Source organism: Physeter macrocephalus, chromosome 7, assembly GCF_002837175.3.
Source record: "Physeter macrocephalus isolate SW-GA chromosome 7, ASM283717v5, whole genome shotgun sequence".
Lineage (NCBI taxonomy): Eukaryota > Metazoa > Chordata > Mammalia > Artiodactyla > Physeteridae > Physeter > Physeter macrocephalus.
Window position 1 is genome coordinate 132137255 of NC_041220.1, and position 18072 is coordinate 132155326.

An 18072-nucleotide genomic window follows, 5' to 3' on the forward strand; every position below is an offset into this window, starting at 1 on the left:
GCCCCCATACCACAAAAAAAAAAAAAAAAAAAAAAAGATAAAGAGAATATTAAAAGCAGCAAGGGAAAAGAAACAAATAACATAAAAGGGAATGCCCATAAGGTTATCAGCTGATTTTTCAGCAGAAACTCTGCAGGTGAGTAGGGCGTGGCACTATATATTTAAAGTGATGAAAGGAAAAAAACCTACAACCAAGAATACTCAACAAGGCTTGCCTTCAGATTTGACAGAGAAATCAAAAGCTTTACAGACAAACAAAAGATAAACTTCAGCACCACCAAACCAGCTTTCCAACAAATGTTAAAGGAACTTCTTTAGGAGAAAAAGAAAAGGCCACAACTAGAAACAAGAAAATCACTGAATGGAAAACTCACCAGTAAAGGCAAACATACAGTAAAGGTAGGAAATCATCCACACACAAAGCTAGTAGGAAGGTTAAAAGACAAAAGTAGTAAAATTATCTATATCCACAATAAGTAGTTAAGAGATACTCGAAAAAATTAGATGTAAAATATGACATCAAAAATAGTAATCATGAAGGGAAGAGAGTTCAAATACAGGGTTTTAAAATGCATTTGAAATTAAGAGATCGGCAATGTAGAACAATGTAAAACTGCTTTATATATAAAGCAGTACTTATACTGCTTTACAAAAACCTCATGGTAACCGCAAAACAAAAATCTGTAACAGATATATAAACAAAAACCAAAAAGGAACACAAACATAACACTAAAGATAGTAATGAAGTCACAAGAGAACAAAAGAAGAAAGGGAAAGAAAAGGGCTACAAAAACAAGCCCCAAACAATGAACAAAATGGCAATAAGAACATACATATCAATAATTACCTTAAATGTGAATGGACTAAATGTTCCAACCAAAAGACACACAGTGGCTGACTGGATACAAAAAAAGACCCATATATATGCTGCCTACAAGAGACTCACTTCAGATCTAGAGACATGCACAAACTGAAAGTGAGGGGATGGAAAAAGGTATTCCACGCAAATGGAAATCAAAAGAAACCCAGAGTAGCAATACTTATATCAGATAAAATAGGCTTTAAAATAAAGACTGTTGGAAGAGACAAAGAAGAACAATACATAATGATCAAGGGATAAAATCAAGAAAAAGATACAACAACTGTAAATATATATGTACCCAACATAGGAGCACCTAAATACATAAGGCAAATATTAATGGACATAAAAGGAGAAATTGACAGTAACACAATAATAGTGGGGGACTTTGATACACCACTTACATCAATGGACAGATCATCCAGACATAAAATCAATAAGGAAATCCTTGCCTTAAAAGACACATCAGACCAAATGAACTTAATTGATATATATAGAGTATTCCACCTGAACGCAGCAAAATACATTCTTTTCAAATGCAAATGGAACATTCTCCAGGATAGATCACATGTTAGACCAGAAAACAAGCCTTGAAAAATTTAAGAAAATTGAAATCATATCAATCATCTTTTCTGACCACAAAGCTATGAGACTAGAAATCAACTAACTACAAGGAAAAAGCTGTAAAAAACACAAACATGTGCAGGCTAAACAATATGCTACTAAACAAGCAATGGATCATTGAAGAAATCAGAGAGGAAATAAAAAGAGACAAATGAAAATGAAAACACAACAAAACTTATGGGACACAGCAAAACAAGGTCTAAGAGGGAAGTTTATAGTGACACAGGCTTACCTGACATTTTTCCAAAGAGGAAATGCAGATGGCCAACAGGCACATGAAAAGATGTTCAACATCACTAATCATCAGGGAAATGCAGATAAAAACTACAATGAAATATCATCTCATACATGTCAGAATGGCTACTATCAAAAACAACACAAATAACAAATGGTGGCAAGGATGTGGAGAAAAGGGAACCCTCATACATTGCTGGTGGGAATGTAAATTGGTGCACTCACTGTGGAAAACAGTATGGAGGTTTCTCAAAAGCTAAAAATAGAACTACCATGGGACCTGGCAATTCCACCCTTGGGTATATAATGAAAAAAAAAAAAACCCACTAATTCAAAAAGATACATGTACTCCAACGTTCATAGCAGCATTATTTACAATTGCCAAGACATGGAAGCAACCTAAGTGTCTATCAATAGATGAATGGATAAAAAAAGATGTGGAGTATATACACAATGGAATACTACTCAGCCATAAAAAAGAAACTAGTGAATATAACAAAAAAGTAGGCTCACAAATATAGAAAACAAACTAGTGGTAACCAGTGGGGAGAGGGAAGGCGGGGAGGGTCAGTATACGGGTAGTGGATTAAGAGTTGCAAACTATTAGGTATAAAATAAGCAAAAGGATATATTGTACAACACAGGGAAAATTGCCAATATTTTATAATAACTATTATATAAATTAAACCTTTAAATATTGTGAATCACTATATTGTACACCTGTAACATATAATATTGTACAGCAAATATTCTTCAATTAAAAAAATAATAAAATGCAAAAAAACCCCACAAACCTTAATGGTTAGGACTATATTGTCTTCACACGAGCTGCCTAAATTTGAAACCAGGATCTGTCACTTCGTTAGCTATGTGACCTTGAACAAGTTCCTTAACTTCCCTCAGCCTCAGTTTATCTGTAAAATGTAAACATCACCTATCTTTATCACTTACTCTTTTTGAATTTTTTTTTTAACCATTCTGTCTTGATTCTTGTTTGTCTCGATATTTTTTCTCAGTCTCAGTGGAATTTTCATCTCTCCAAACTAATTTTCAGAACTTAGTCCTCAGATAGCTTAATTTCCCTATCCAGACTTTGTTTCTATACCTTCTCATTCCATGACTTTAAAAATCACGTTTATGTTAATAATTTCCAAATATACAGCTCCTGTTGCAATATTTTTCCTGAACTCCAAACTTATGTATCCAACAAGTTGATATTCTGACTTAAATGTCTTTTAGGTGGCTCATACTTAACACGGCCCAAAGCAAACTTTTTAAAAAAATGATTTTCAGTCCTTCAAAACTTAATTCAAGTTACCGTCATGTTTTACTTGGATTATTACAGTACTGGTTTGCCTTCTCTCTTCTTCTACCCTTGACCCTCTCCAGTCTATTCGTCACACAGCAGTCAAAATGATCTGTTGAACAGTTAAGCCTGATTATATCATTTTGCTAAAAGCCCTTCATAGCTTCCCATTTCATTCGTCATAAATGTTCAAGTTCTTTCTGCACCGGTCAGCAAATTCTTAAAGGGCCAGAGAACAAATATTTTAGGCTTTGCAGGCCAAATAGATTTTGTTGCAACTACAGAACATTACTATGCTATATCTATATGCAAATAGTATTAAGATTCTAAACTGCTATGTCCAACAAAAATCATTGTATTTTCTGAAGTATGCACAAAATTTATAAAACAAACAGTATTAGTTTGGTTTATAATGCTTAATATTTTTCATCGTAGTTTAATAAATATTTGTTGAATAAAATATATAAGTAAAAGGCCCAGATTTATACATTTTTACAAAAAAGATTATGGCAAGATCATTAAACTAAAAGTTAATTTCTTCTGTAAAATGTATAAAACAATTAATAGTGGACTTACTTTAGACTACTGATTCTAATTTCCGCACTCTCAGTGAGTTTCTTCATTTCTTCTTTCCACCTACAGGCTGCCTTCTGCTGAGTTGCTAAGAGATGCCTCAGTTCAACCGTGGAATTTCGATTACTGTCTTCCATCTCTCTTAACTGAACTTCAAACCCATGTTCTTTTATTGAAAATTCATGCTCCATCGTACTGATCTAAGGCATAAAATGAACACAGTATTTTTTCTTTTCTGTTTTTCTAGGAGATATAATGATCAATGATATATACAAAAGGAGTCATTTTTTGTGTCTGCGGCATAGAAATATTTGGATGAGAAACCTACATAAAAATTAAGTTTATAATTTGTCTCCATCACAGATGAAGACATCCTATTTTATAACATAAATTTAATGAAACCAGAATTATGATGGACTACAAATTTTTCACCACTTTCTCCAACACCTTAAATGCCAGTAGGAAAAAAGTATACTATCTGAAATAAAGCTGCTCTCATCATCTACTTTTACTTTTGTTGCCAGAATCCATAGAAAATATTCATGCTCTCAGTAACTGAGAGTTGGGTTTAAACGGAAGCCATTTGTTTTTAAAACACAAGAAGTGTTCATTGGTTTATTATAAAGGATACAACTCCCGCACAAATAGAAGAGACACACCAAGCAAGGTATGGATGTAGGGGGAAGCTCCAAGTATGCCATCCTCCCAGCACTCTGATGTGCTCATGAGAAGCTCATCTTAGAAGCTCCTCAAGTCACTTTTGATTTACATACTAAAGTTCACATTGTCTTTCAAAGGGCAGCAATTCCTTTACCACTTCAGTTACAGTATAAATGAACAATGTATTTTCTTTTTCAGGAAAAGACTACAGTGATCTTCAGAAACTCATATGGAAATGTCTTCAGTTATTTCTAGGTTATTTATGTCATTATAGTAAAAATACCTTAATGCAGAATGAACATACAAATAAATGCTCTTTAGATACCCTAAAAGCTTTCTCAGCTGGGTTCAGGGACAGAATTAACCCTAATGTCCTAAAGTACCAGTGTATGTAGTGAACTGTCTGCTTTTGTATGCAGCTAGAATGAAACTACCTATTACCATACTTCAGGCAAATGAGGAAATAGTTAAATAGTTACAAGAACAATTTCTTTGGTGCACTCTCAGGCCATCTTTATCTTGCTACACTAAAGAAATATTATAAAGAATAGTTATCTTGTGATATTCCAATGTGATTTAAAAATGGTCACAGCTGGAATGACTTCTAGTGATTGATTAAATATGGCTGCTTTTAAACTCAAAAAAGAATGAATAAGGAACTCGATTTTACCAATTCAAAAACACCAAAGAAAACTCAACAACAGCTAAACTCACGGCTCATGGGGGAAAACTGCAAACATCCTGTCCTCACTACCCCTGCTAAATGCAACATCTTCCTAAAACTCTTAAATTTGTTTTCTCAAATGGTACGCAAGTAGAAATTTGACTTTATAAACACTGGCACTGGAAAAAACAACTTTGGATTTATTAATTGTGTATTATATTACTGCTGTGCAAGCCTCCTGAGGCTCCGTGACTCTGCTCGATTTAAACAATTTTTGAATTACTGAATTCTACAAATTTATAATTGAATATCCTTCCCTGCCTCAATCTCCACTTTCTCTGGAGAAGCCAAGGTTCTGATATCTTAAGTGGAAGTATTTAATTCTGTCTCTGTCTCTCTCACACATGTATTCAAAACTGACCTATGCATCTATATAGCTTTAGCACTCTTCCTGCCTACTTAACTCCCCATTTCCACTTGGAAAATCTACTTGCAGTTTAACAAGCCTTTTTCTACGGTCCTTCGTGATAACCTGTTTCTAATTCTACAAGCTTGTATTATGCTACTATTCCCTTCTCTTTCTTTGTTTCTGCCACAATGCCTTCTCATTCTTGGCTCTTTTCACATGTTGTTCCCTTTCCCTGGAATAATCTTTCCCCTCCTGCTTATCTTAGTTATCTCTAGTCAACTTTTAGAATTCAGCTCAATTATTGATCCTACAGGGAAATTCTCTTACCATCTATCTAGAAAAAGCTCTCATAGTGCCCTACGCTTTTCCTAAAGGGCATTTATTAGTTTGCAAAGATACATTTAAAGTTTTCCCACCTCCATGCAAATAAGTTTTTAAGGATGGGGACCATGCCTTTTTTGTTTACTATAACATTTTCAGCACCTGAATCATAGTAAGGATGTCAAAACATATCTGTAGAATGAATAAATGATAGCTTTCTGGTATCAAAATTTAGTCTTCAAACAAACCCCAGATCCTTCAGCTGATGCAATTCCGATTGTTAAACTGGACAGGTCTACGCTGATGTTGGAAGGATAAGGAACAAAACAACCATGTCTTCTGTAACAACAAAAGTCTTACTAATGATTCAATTCAGAATGTTGGGTTGGAAAAAAGGATTTATGGTCTCCTTCCCTTCTTTTGTGTCCTTCCTCTGCAGAAAACTACTCAAAAGTAGACAAGATTGCTAAAAACTACCCATTTCCTAATTTTATATTTTTATGAGGGGTATTCAGACCACAGAGATATGGAGATCCTTTTCAGAAAGAAGAGGAGGAGTTAGGAAAAGAGAAAGCTGGGGCGGAAAGGACAGCAGTAGCTTTAAGATCAAATGAAAACTTCATATAATAAGTTGTTAAGGTTCTCAGTCAGCTGACCTCTCAACATCCAACTGTCTTGATCTTTTTGGCTCCTTTCAGTTTATCTATGAAAAATCACACTCTTTTTCAAGGGGGAGAAAAGCCTCAAAGTGTAGCACTAGATTCCTATGTTGTCAAAGAAGGAATCGGCTACAAAGGAGCAATTTATCTGATAGCCCTCCTCCATAAAATAGAATTACAGCTATCTAGTTAGTTCAGAACTTTTGTCCCTTATTTACCAACGATTCTTCTCTTAAGCTAGATGCAGACTTGGCACAAAGGGAGCATTTTTGGTAGATAACCTTTCTGTCATCTTTTTGTTTTCCAAGAAACATCAGTTACTATCCTGAATGGTTAAAGATAGAACAGGTGCAGTATCAAGTGGGGAAATTCATCATTAATAGTTTTTAGTTATTAATCCATATGAAATTTAAAATATAAGATAAAGATTTAACATTTTTTCACCGAAGTACATTGACTTTTAAAAAAATTATGTAAATGTTTCAGTGTGGAAACTTTCAAGCATACACCAAATAGAAAGACTATTATAATGAATCTCTATACACTTATCACCTAGCTTCCATAATCATCAAACCCATAGCCACTCTTGTTCTATCTATAATCCTACCCACTTTTCTCTGCCAAGATTTATTTCTCTCTCTTACAATGAAGTACATGAATCTTAAGGATACAACCAACTTTTACATGTATACTGACATACCAGAGTCACCACCCAGATTTAGGTACCACAGGAGGCTCTCTCACATGCCCTTCTAATCAATATTTACCCACCTAAAATGTAACCATTATTCTGATCCCATCCTTATAGGTAATTATGCCCATTCTTCACATTCATATAATTAATAGACTCTAAGCTTTTTAATGTCTGGCTTCTTTGTCCAACATTATGTCTGTGAGACTCACCCACCATTGTTTATAGACATAGTTCATTTTTTTCTTCTATTCCCATACATGAACATACCACAGTTTATTTATATCATCTCATGTTGATGGACATATGAGTTATTTTCAGTGTTTTGATATGATTAAAACTTCTATGGATATTCTTATACATGCTTTGATGAACACAAGCACTCATACCTGTTGGGTATGTCGCCAGTATTATTTGGCATAGTATGCATGTATGTCCAGCTTTAAAAGATACTGCCAAATGGTGGTTGTACCAATTTACATTCCCCAAAATAACATGAAAGTACCAGTTGTTTTACAACTTTGTCAACACTTGATATTGTCAGTTTTAAAATTTTAGCCATTCTGGTGGCTATGCAGTAGTACCTCATTATAGGATTAATTATATTTCCCTGACAGATAATGAAGTTGAACATTTTTTCATATATTCTCTTTTATAAAGCGTCTATTTAATTCTTTTGCCCATTTTTGGAAATGGGGTGTCTGTTTTCTCCTGATTGTTAAACGTTTTTTCCTTATTTCCTTATTAATTGGTGAAAGTTTTTATATTCTAGAAATGAATCCTTTTTTCTTTTTTCGTTGTATGTATTATAAATTCTTTCATCCACTTTTCACTCTCTCAATGGTGTCTCTTTTGATGACTTAAAAATCTTAATTTTAATGAAATCCAATTCATCTATCTTTTCATTATAATCAGTTCTCTTTGTGTTGTTTAAGAAATTCTTTCTTAAGGTCATGAAGATTTTCTCCTTAAGTTCCATCATTTAATATTTCACATTTAGGTCTACAAGGCAGCTCAAATTAAGTTAAATGTATGGTGTGATATAGGGGTCAAGGTTTATTTTTAAAATATAGACCCAGCTGATCTATTATTATTGTAGCATGATTTATTGTAAAGATCTAGCATTATTTGTCATAAAGATAATTCTTTCCTTATTGAACTTCCATGGTGCCTTTGTTATAAATGAGGTGATTATGAAAAGTGGGTTTGTTCCTGGACTTTATTTTGTTCCACTGATCAGGTAGATTATTCTTATATAGATTACACACTATCTTAATTACTATACCTTTATATCAAGTCTTGATGTCTGGTAGTGTGACTTTGCCCCTTTGTTTTTCAAAGATTTCCCATGGTCTAAAGCACAAAGCACAAGCTTCTTTGCATGATATGTAAGGGTCTCTTTTTCAGAGTTCAAGCTTCTATAAATAACCACAGTGTTTGATACTTGCAAAAGGAGGCATTCAATAAATATACACTGATATGAATTAGGCTGGAACGTGAGTTCTTATGAGAGCTCATAATAACAAGAAAAAAGTGAAACACTAATGTTACCACCCCATATCCTTACTACAAAACTAGAAAATATATAGAGCTTTATCATAAAGAGTTAATGCCAATTTTTACAAAAGTCACATGGAATGGGGAAAGGCAAGCAACATGTTGATGGTGATACTTGTGCTTGAAACTCCCTCAAACAGGTTATCATGTTCCTATTGCCAAACCATGTAAGCATTAAAGAAGGGGGGAAGGAGAGAGAAAATAAAAGGGAATTTTCTTCCAGAGGAGATTTTTGTCCCTTGCTTTCTTCCTGTCATGGAATTTTTAGACTACCTATGAGGGGTTCTCAGAGCATACTCTCGTACCATCCGCTATACAGCTAGTTTTAAGAGTTCTATTTTCGAAAGGCTATTATGGAGGGAAAAGAGAGAACAGCAGTCCGTAAAGTTATCTAATCTATAGTTTTGCTAGCACTGCTTAAATTGCTTTGGCAGGAATATAAGTGCATTTCATGATTGGAAAAGAACTTTTTTGTGTGTGAAAGCAATCATTTTCAAGTATGCTTGCCAAGTTCTACAATAAAGAAAAGACTGGCTAACCCTCTGCATTATGATTTAGTGCTATCTGATGAAAAGGCAAAAAAAAAAAAAAAAAAAAGAAGACCTTAAAAATGTTTTACTAGGTCTCTGTGAATATTCTCTATATTTTGATTTTCACAAGTACACATTTAATTCTAACTAGTTTTGAAAACACCTTTAATTTGGCTTTTTTTTGAGCCTCGAGAGCAATCTTTCTTAAATCCTCAGTCTGTTTCTGTAACTGTTCATTTTCCTGCTGAAGTTTCAGCCTTTGTTCACTGACAAATCCACAGTTCTCTCTCTCAGACTCCAATACATTTTGAAGTTTCTGAATCATTTCTTGGCAACGTGATATCTCTTCCGAGGAACTGAATAAAAAAACAAAATAAAAGGAACCTTTAAACTTAATGATCTGTAATAGAAGTCAAGAAGTCTGTCTATATTTTATACTGTAGACCTGTTTTCTTCGTTCTGAGCCATTTCTCCTCACTATAGACTTAAACTATGTGGTTTCACAATGTTACGTTACACCAGGCAAATACGTTCAATTTAAGCAATCTTAACTAAGAATAGATAAGCTGAACTGTTATCACTCACCCAGAAAGTCAATGTGAAACCTCTTCCAAATTTTTACTAACACTGAGAATCACTGTGTAAAGAGGACTTCGAGGGGACAAACTAAAGCTAATGGTGAGGAAGGTGGAGTAGGTAATAGTCAAAACTCCTTTCATTATCAATCAACTCTGTAGGAAGACATTAGCTGACTACAATAAATTATGAATTACAATAATACCCAATTCATATTTTCCTGTTACATGTCTTAGAAACGGTTTTTATAAACTTCTGGTTGTATAAACTTCTTGCTTTATCACAGGTTAAATAGGTTATATTTCTTGAACTTTCTCAACAATGGATTATTGAGTGACACAACCTCCAGAAATGTATCTTGTTTCAATATACTGCTAATTTTTATTCCTATCTTTGAAAATTTCCATCTTTTCAATCCCAGATAATCAAATACTGTGAACATTCCCTGGTCAATAGGTGTCACAGGGAATATATAAGGTCCTTTACCGCCATAATACTTGTAGCCCCTTCTTTCCTATCTCAACCTTGGCTGATTCCTAATGAAATGATGGATCTAGGCAAAGATCCTCAAAAAATGCTCAAGTCAGAAAGATGCTGAGATCAAAAACAACGACACATTATGTGCTTCCAAACAGGAGCTGAAAATATTACCATTTATGAAGCATTCTTACAAAAAAAGTGAAAGCTGAATCAGATCAAGCCTCTTGATTTAGTTATTAGTTTTTAGGAACTGCATGGGGCAGGAAATAAGGTAAATGACACCACATATATGCATATAGGCAGAGGAAAGTCTACAATACTAACAACCCAGTTTTTCAACAAATTATTTATAAGAAAAAAATAGAGAAAGGAGGAGATTCTTAGAGAAAAAAAATATATATATCCATCCCCATATGTATACATACACACCACCTTTCCTTTATCCATTCTTCTGTCAACAGGCACTTAGGTTGTTTCCATATCTTGGTTATTGTCAATAATACTGACTGCAATGAACATGGGAGTGCGGATATCTCTTTGAAACAATGATTTTGTTGCCTTTGGATCAATACCCAGAAATAGGATTGTTGGCTCATATAGTAGGTTCTATTTTTAGTTTTTTGAGGCACCTCCATATTGTTTTCCATAGTGGCTGTACTAATCTACATTTTCACCAACAGCGCAGAAGGGTTCTCCCTTCTCCACATTCTTGCCAAAACTTGTTATCTTTTGTCTTTTTGACAACAGCCATCCTAACAGGTGTGAGGTAATACCTCACTGTGGGTTTGATTTGCATTTCCCTGATAATAAGTGATGATGAGTACCTTTTGATATATCTGTTGGCTGTCTATGTCTTCTTCTGGGAAAAATCTGTTCAGGTCCTTTGCCTAATTTATGTGTTTGTTTCTTTTTGTTGTTGTTGTTATTGAGTTGTTAAGTTTCTTACATATTTTGGAAATTAACTCCATATCAGATGTATTATTGGCAAACATTTTTTCCTATGTCATAGGTTGTCTCTTCACTCTGTTGACTGTTTTCTTTGCTATGCAGAAAGTTCTTAGTTTGATGTAATTCCACTGGTCTATTTTTGCTTTTGTTACCTATACTTGTGGGGTCATATTCAAAAAAACTGGTGCCAAGACCAACATCAAGAAGCTTTTTCCCTATGTTTTCTTCTGGTAATTTTATAGGTTCAGAACATACATTTAAGCCTTTAATCCATTATGACCTTATTTTTGTACATGGTGTGATATAAGGGTCCAATTTTTCTTCATTTGGATATCCAGTTTTCCCAGCACCATTTATTGAACAGACTATCCTTTCTCCATGTGTGTTCTTGGCACCCCTGTCAAAGATCCATTGACTACAAATGTATTTATTTCTGCACTCTCTACTCTGTGCCATAATCTATACATCTGTTTTATGCCAGTATTGTACTGTTTTGATTACTAAAGCTTTGTAATATATTTTGAAATTAGGAAGTGTGATGCATCCAGTTTTTTGTTCTTGCTCCAGACTGTTTTGGCTATTCAGAGCCTTTTGAGGTTCATTATGAATTTTAGGACTTTTTTCTATTTCTGTGAAAACACCATTGGAAATTTGATAGAGATTTCATTGAATCTATAGATGGCTTTGTGTAGTATGGACATTTTAACATTATTGCTTCGTTCAGTTTATAAACACATCTTTATTTTTATTTGTGACTTTTTGTCAACTTACTTCCTCAATGCTTTTTAGTTTTCAGTGTACAGGTTTTTCACTTCCTTGGTTATAAATTCATTCTAAGCATTTTATTCTTTTTGGTGGTATTGTAAATGGAATTGTTAATTTCTTTTTCATATAGTTTGTTGCTAGTAAATTCATGTATTTGTGCTAATGGCTAATGGTTGAGTCTCCAGTTTTCAATATATGGGATCATGTCATCTGTAAACAAAGACAATTTTACTTCTCTTCCAATTTAGAAACATTTTATATTTTCTTCTTGTCTAATTTCTCTAAGACATACAGTACTATGTTGAATAGAAGTAGCAAGAGTGGGCACTCCTGTCTTTTTCATGATCTTTAAAAAAAACTTTCAGCTTTTCACCACTGGGTATGACATTAGTTGTGGGCTTGTTATATATGGCCTTTACTATGTTGAGGAACATTTCTTCTACATCTAATTTGTTGAGAGTTTTTATTACGAATTATATTTTGTGAATGCTTTTTCTGTATCTATTGAAATGATCATATGAATTTTATCCCTCATTCTTTAATGTGGTGTTGTATCACATTTATTGATCTGTGCATGTCAAAAGCATCCTTGCATCTTAGGTTTTAATCCCACTATGATCCTTTTAATACACTCTTGAATTTTTTTTTTTTTTTAGGATTTTTGCATTTATGTTCATCAGGGATATTAGCCTGTAATTTTATTTTCTTATAGTATCTTTGTCTTGCTTTGGTATCAGAGTAATGTTGGCCTCGTAAAATGAGTTTGGAAATGTTCTCTCTTTTTCAATTTTATGGAAGAGTTTAAAAAAGATTGGCATTAAATCTTCTTTAAATGTTTGGTAGAATTCATCAGTGAAGCCATCCGGTTCTGAATATTTCAAAAATCCAAGGAGGTTTTTGATTACTGATTCAGTCTCCTTAAGAGTAACTGGTCAGATTTTCTATTTCTTGTATGGTTGTATGTTTCTAGTAATTTATCCATCTCTTCATGGTTGTCCTACTTGTTGGCATATCATTGTTCATAGTAGTCTCCTATGGTCCTTTATATTTGTGTGGTATCAGTGGTAATGTGTCCTCTTTTATTTCTGATTTTTATTTATTGAGTTTTCTCTCTTTTTTTCTTAGTCTAGTTCAGGGTTGTCAATTTTGTTTATCTTTTTAAAACACCAAGTCTTAGTTTGGTTGATCTTTTCTATTTTTTAAAAAATTCTCTATTTCTGCTCTAATCTTTGTCATTTCCTTCCTTCTCCTAACTTTGGGCTTAGTTTTTTCTTCTTTTTCTAGTTCCTTAAGGTGTAAAGTTGGGTTGATATTTGAGATCTTTCTTTTCTTAATGTAGGGCATTTATCACTGTAAACTTTCCTTTAAGAACTGGTTTTGCTGCATCCCATAAGTTTGGTATATTTTGTTTCTATTTTTGTTTGTCTCAAGGTATTTATTGATTTCCTGTTTGATTTCTTCTTTGACCCACTGGTCACTCAGGAGTGTGATATTTAATTTCCACCTATTTGTTAATTTTTCAATTTTTCTCCTGTTACTGCATTTCAGTTTCATACCATTATGATTGGAAAAGATACTTGATATAATTTCAATCTTCTTAAATTTGCTAAGACTTACATTGTGGCCTATCATATGATCTATTCTGGAGAATGTTCTGTGCATGCTTGAGAAGAATGTGTACTGTGTTGCTGTTGTATAGAATGTTGTTAGGTCTATTTGTTCTTTAGCATTGCTCAAATGTTTTGTTTTCTTATTGATTTTCTGTCTGGAAGATCTACCTATTGTTGTGAGGTGTTGAAGTTCCTTAGTATCATTGTTTGCTCTCTCTTTCTCCCTTCAGTTGTTAATATTTGCTTTATTATACTTAGGTGCTCTGCTGTTGAGTGCATACAGTGTTATGATTGCTATTTTCTCTTGACAAATTAACCCTTTTATCATTATAAAATGACCACCTTTGGTCTTGTGACGGTTTTTTACTTAAAGTCTACTTTGTCTGATATAAGACACCCTGCTATCTTTTGGGTACCCATTTGCATGGACTATCTTTTGCCATCCTGTAACTTTTAGTCTATGTGTTTCCTCATATTTAAAATCAGTCCCTGGTAGGTAGTGTATAGCTGGAACTTGATTTTTAATCCATTGAGGCTCTCTATGTATTTTGATTGGAGAATTTAATCCACTTACATTAAAAGTCATTATTAATAGGTAAGGACATAACTGTTGCCATATTGTTAATTGTTTTCTGTTTTGTAGTTCCTTGGTTCCTTTATTACTATTTTGTTGTCTTCTTGTTGATTTTTGTACTATGCTTTCATTCCCTTATCGTTTGTGTACCTATTACACATTTTTTCTTTGTGATTGGCATGAGGCTTACATGAAACATCTTAGTCTATTTTAACCTGGTAACAACTTAACTTCAATCACATAAAAACCTCTATAATTTTACTTCTCTTCTCTCTCACATTTTATGTTACCGATGTATAATTTACATCTTTTTATACTGTATATCCATTGACACATTATTGTACCTACTGTTATTCAAAAAATTTTTTAACTTTTAACTTCTATACTAGAGTTAAAAGTGATTATGTACCACCATTACAGTGTTAGAGTATTCTGAATTTGACTATATACTTATCTTTACGACTAAAGGTTTATACTTTCATGTTTTTACGTTGCTAATTAGTGTCCTTTCATTTCAAAAACTCCCTTTATTATTTCTTGTATAATAAGTATAGTGTGATAAACTTTCTTTTGATCTCTTTTTTTCTGGGAAAGTTTTTATCTCTACTTTGTTTCTGATGGAGAGCTTTGCTGAGTATAGTATTCTTGGTTCCTAGTTTCTTCTTTCAGCACTTTGAATATATTATGCCACTCTCTGAATATATTATGCCACTCTCTCTTGGCCTGCAAGATTTCTTCTGAGAAATCCATTGATAGTTTTATGCAGGGGTTGAGGGAGTCCCTTTTATGTGATGAGTCCCTTTTCTCTTCCTGTTTTCAAGTTCTCTTTTTTTCTTTGACTTTTGACATTTTGATTATAATGTATCAAATGAAGCTCTTGATGTTCACTCTATTTGTTGTTCTTTGGTCATCATGGATCTGGATGTTCATTACTCTCCCCAGATTTGGGAAGTTTTGTTATTATTTCTTTAAATAAACTTTCTACCCCTTTCTCATTCTTTGCTCCTTCCAGGATTTTCATAATGTGGATACTGATTCACTTCAAGATGTCCCATAAATCATGGAGGTTTTCTTCACTCTTTTTTCATTCTTTTTTCTTTTCTTCTCACTGCATGATTTCAAATGACCAATCTTCGAGTTTGCTGATTTTTCTTCTGCATGACCAAGTCTGCTGATAGAGCTCTCTATTGAATTTTTCAGTTCAATCACTGTATTCTTCAGCTCCAGAATTTCTGATTGGTTCTTTTATAGTTTCAATTTCTTTGTTAAACTTCTCATTTTGTTCATGTATTGTTCTCCTGATTTCATGTAGTTGACCATCTGTGTTCATTAAGCTCCTTAAGACAATTATTTTTAATTTTTGGTCAAGAAGTTTATAGATCTCCATTTATTTTGGGTTGATTACTAGAGCCTAATTAGTTTTCTTTGGTGGTGTCATGTTTGCTTGATTCCTTGGTGCTATCTGTGCATTTGAAGGAGCAGACTCCTCTTCCAGTCTTTAGACTGGTTTTGGAAGCTAAAGACCTCCTCCTGTCTTGTCTCAGAACTGATGGACTGCCTCTGGGATCACAGCTAAGCGGGACTGAAACCATGTCATGTGGCTGTTGCCAAGTCCATGGTTGGCAGACCTGTAACCAGGGGTGCAGTCAGGTGTTGTGTCTGTTAGGATTCTAAGGTGCTCCTGTCATGTTCACTGGGATGGCCTGCGGGAAGGCAGAACTGCTTCTGGACTGTGGTAGGGTGGGACTAGAGCTGGGTCACAGACTGCTTCAGGGATCACAGTCAGGTCCGAGGCCTGTAATGGGGGCATCTACAGGAGTGGCTTCTGTTGGGTCCCTTGGGTGAATCCCTGGCCATGTAAGACTGCCTCAAACTGTGGTAGAACAGGGCTGGATCCATGTCTTGTGGCTTTTGTTGGGTGTGCAGTCTGGTCCGTCACTGGCAGACTTGTTACCAGGGGCACAGTCAGGTGTGGCTTCCAATGGTCCATTAGTGTTCCGGTGAGGTTACTGGGCTGGCTCCCAGGTGGGCAGCATTATGTTCAGGCTGCAGGAGAGTGGAACTGGAGCTCGGTAATGGGAATGCTTTGGGGACCACAGCCAGGTCTGAGGTTGGCAGGCCTATTACTGAGAGTGTCTATAAGGGTTTCTTGGGAAGGGGCTAGGTGCGGGACTGGGCAAGGAGGGCTGGAGCCAAATCCACAGGAAGATGGGGCTGCTTTGGGTTCATAGATGGGACCACAGTTGGAGGGCCTGCCACTGGTATGCAGGCCTGCCTCCTCATTTTGGGGCTCCACTAAGGCTTTGCAACCTCCTACCTGGATTCCAGTGCTCCCACAAAGGCATTTTTGTCTATGGATGCCTGCCAAATATTTGTTTCTGTGGAGAGACATGGGCTGGGGACCTCCTATTCTGCCATACTGCTGATATCATTCCTCTTTATTTTTAAAATACTTATTAAACATATTCTGTAACAGAGATCGAAACTTCACGCAACTTAAGTTTTACTATAATAAGTAATACTCTGGGGGGAAAAGGTAGAGAAATATTCAGAACGGATAGGCCAGATTGTAAATTTATCATTTTAATAGACAATGTAATAAATACAAATGATGGATTATTACTGAATATTCAATACCTCTAAACTGAGTATAAAAGCAATAATTATAAGCAAGCTACTGTAATAGCTGCATAGTTAGTATGAAAAAAATGATCTTATGAACATCCTATTTAACTGCCAGAAACAAGAAACTTAAAATAAAATGGTACAGTACTGTATCTTTTCTTCCTGAAGAAATTAGTTTTCAAAAATAATCTTGAAAAAAAATTCTATTTGGTGCTAAAAAGTCTTTTTTCAACATAAGATATAATTATGAGTCCTATAAAAAATAAAAAATCTGTCAAAAATTGTATGAATTCTGAAAATCCAAAAGAATAACTTACTTTATTTCAAGTTGTTTGATTTTATTTTCTGCTGTCTTAACTCTTAGCTGAAGATCATCTTTTGAACGCTCTGCAACCAGGCATCTTTGGTGCATTTCTTCTAGTTTTCTGTAGTCATTTTCATTTATTCTGCCTTCAAGGTAAATCTGCAGAAGAGGCTTATATGTATATTACTTTGCACAAGGAAATTATCTTAAGAAATTATACAGTTTAGAAACTGAAATAAATGATGAGAAATAAAAACTCATGATCATGTGTTCATCTGTCCCATTATAACAGTAAAATATATCAATAATTAATTTTGGTTGTTTCACATTTACAAAATAAAATGCTGAAAACTGACATAAAGTAATTGCTTATTTTTTGAAATTATTCAGGCTCATTGTACTATTCAAATAGTTTTAATAAATGTTAGAAAGAAATATAAAATAGCTGAAATTAAAAAAATACTCTAAATGTTACCACTTGGAGACAACTGCTTTGATTCTTTGATGACCACTTTTAAGACAATTCTGTATTGCAATATTCAAAAGTACAGACACATACTGTGGTGCAATGAGTAGAACTATCTGAAAGTGAGTCCAGAATCTCATTCTAGTTAATGAGACAATGATCTAGCTGAAATGGGTGTTTCCCCTTCCCTAGCAGAAGTGGTTGTATTCAAGCTCTGCTTCCTGTGAGACTGGGCTTCCACCTATGACACAGAGGCTGTAGCATCCCATGAACTGCAAGGTCTCCAGGTTCTAGGCAGTTCACGTTTTCAGACACACCCTACACACATGTACCCTCCAATCCAGAATGCTTGGCCAAGTAACCTGTGTCTTCTCCCACTGACAAGACTGCTTTGTCACTCCTGCTCTACAAAAAGACAGAGTATCAAAATGCCAATGTCCTGCTACTAAAATACAGACCTATACTGCAGGACCAGCAGTATTTTGACTATAGCATACTTGTCTGTGGAACAGTGAGAGACGAGAAAGCTGTGACTTCTCTTTACCTGTTGCATTTAGTCTTGTAGTTTTTACATTTCACCAATAAAGCCTATTCCTTAACCTATGCCATGTGATATTAAAAAAATTCATCCCAAACC

General features: G+C 34.4%; 1 protein-coding gene across 3 annotated transcripts in view; it reads right to left on the bottom strand.

The window, feature by feature from the left end:
* The window catches only part of SCLT1 (sodium channel and clathrin linker 1), a 286704-nt gene that overhangs the window by 100401 nt on the left and 168231 nt on the right, over positions 1-18072 (bottom strand). For 2 of the 3 annotated variants that reach the window (XM_055086225.1, XM_007112647.4), the window contains exons 16-18: positions 16983-17128; positions 9251-9443; positions 3600-3796 (exon numbers count right to left, since the gene is read on the bottom strand). In XM_055086225.1, coding sequence (XP_054942200.1) covers positions 3600-3796; positions 9251-9443; positions 16983-17128 — 536 coding nt within the window. Of the gene's footprint in view, positions 1-3035; positions 3136-3599; positions 3797-9250; positions 9444-16982; positions 17129-18072 lie in introns of all 3 variants that reach the window. The other variant, XM_055086226.1, reaches the window with a different exon arrangement.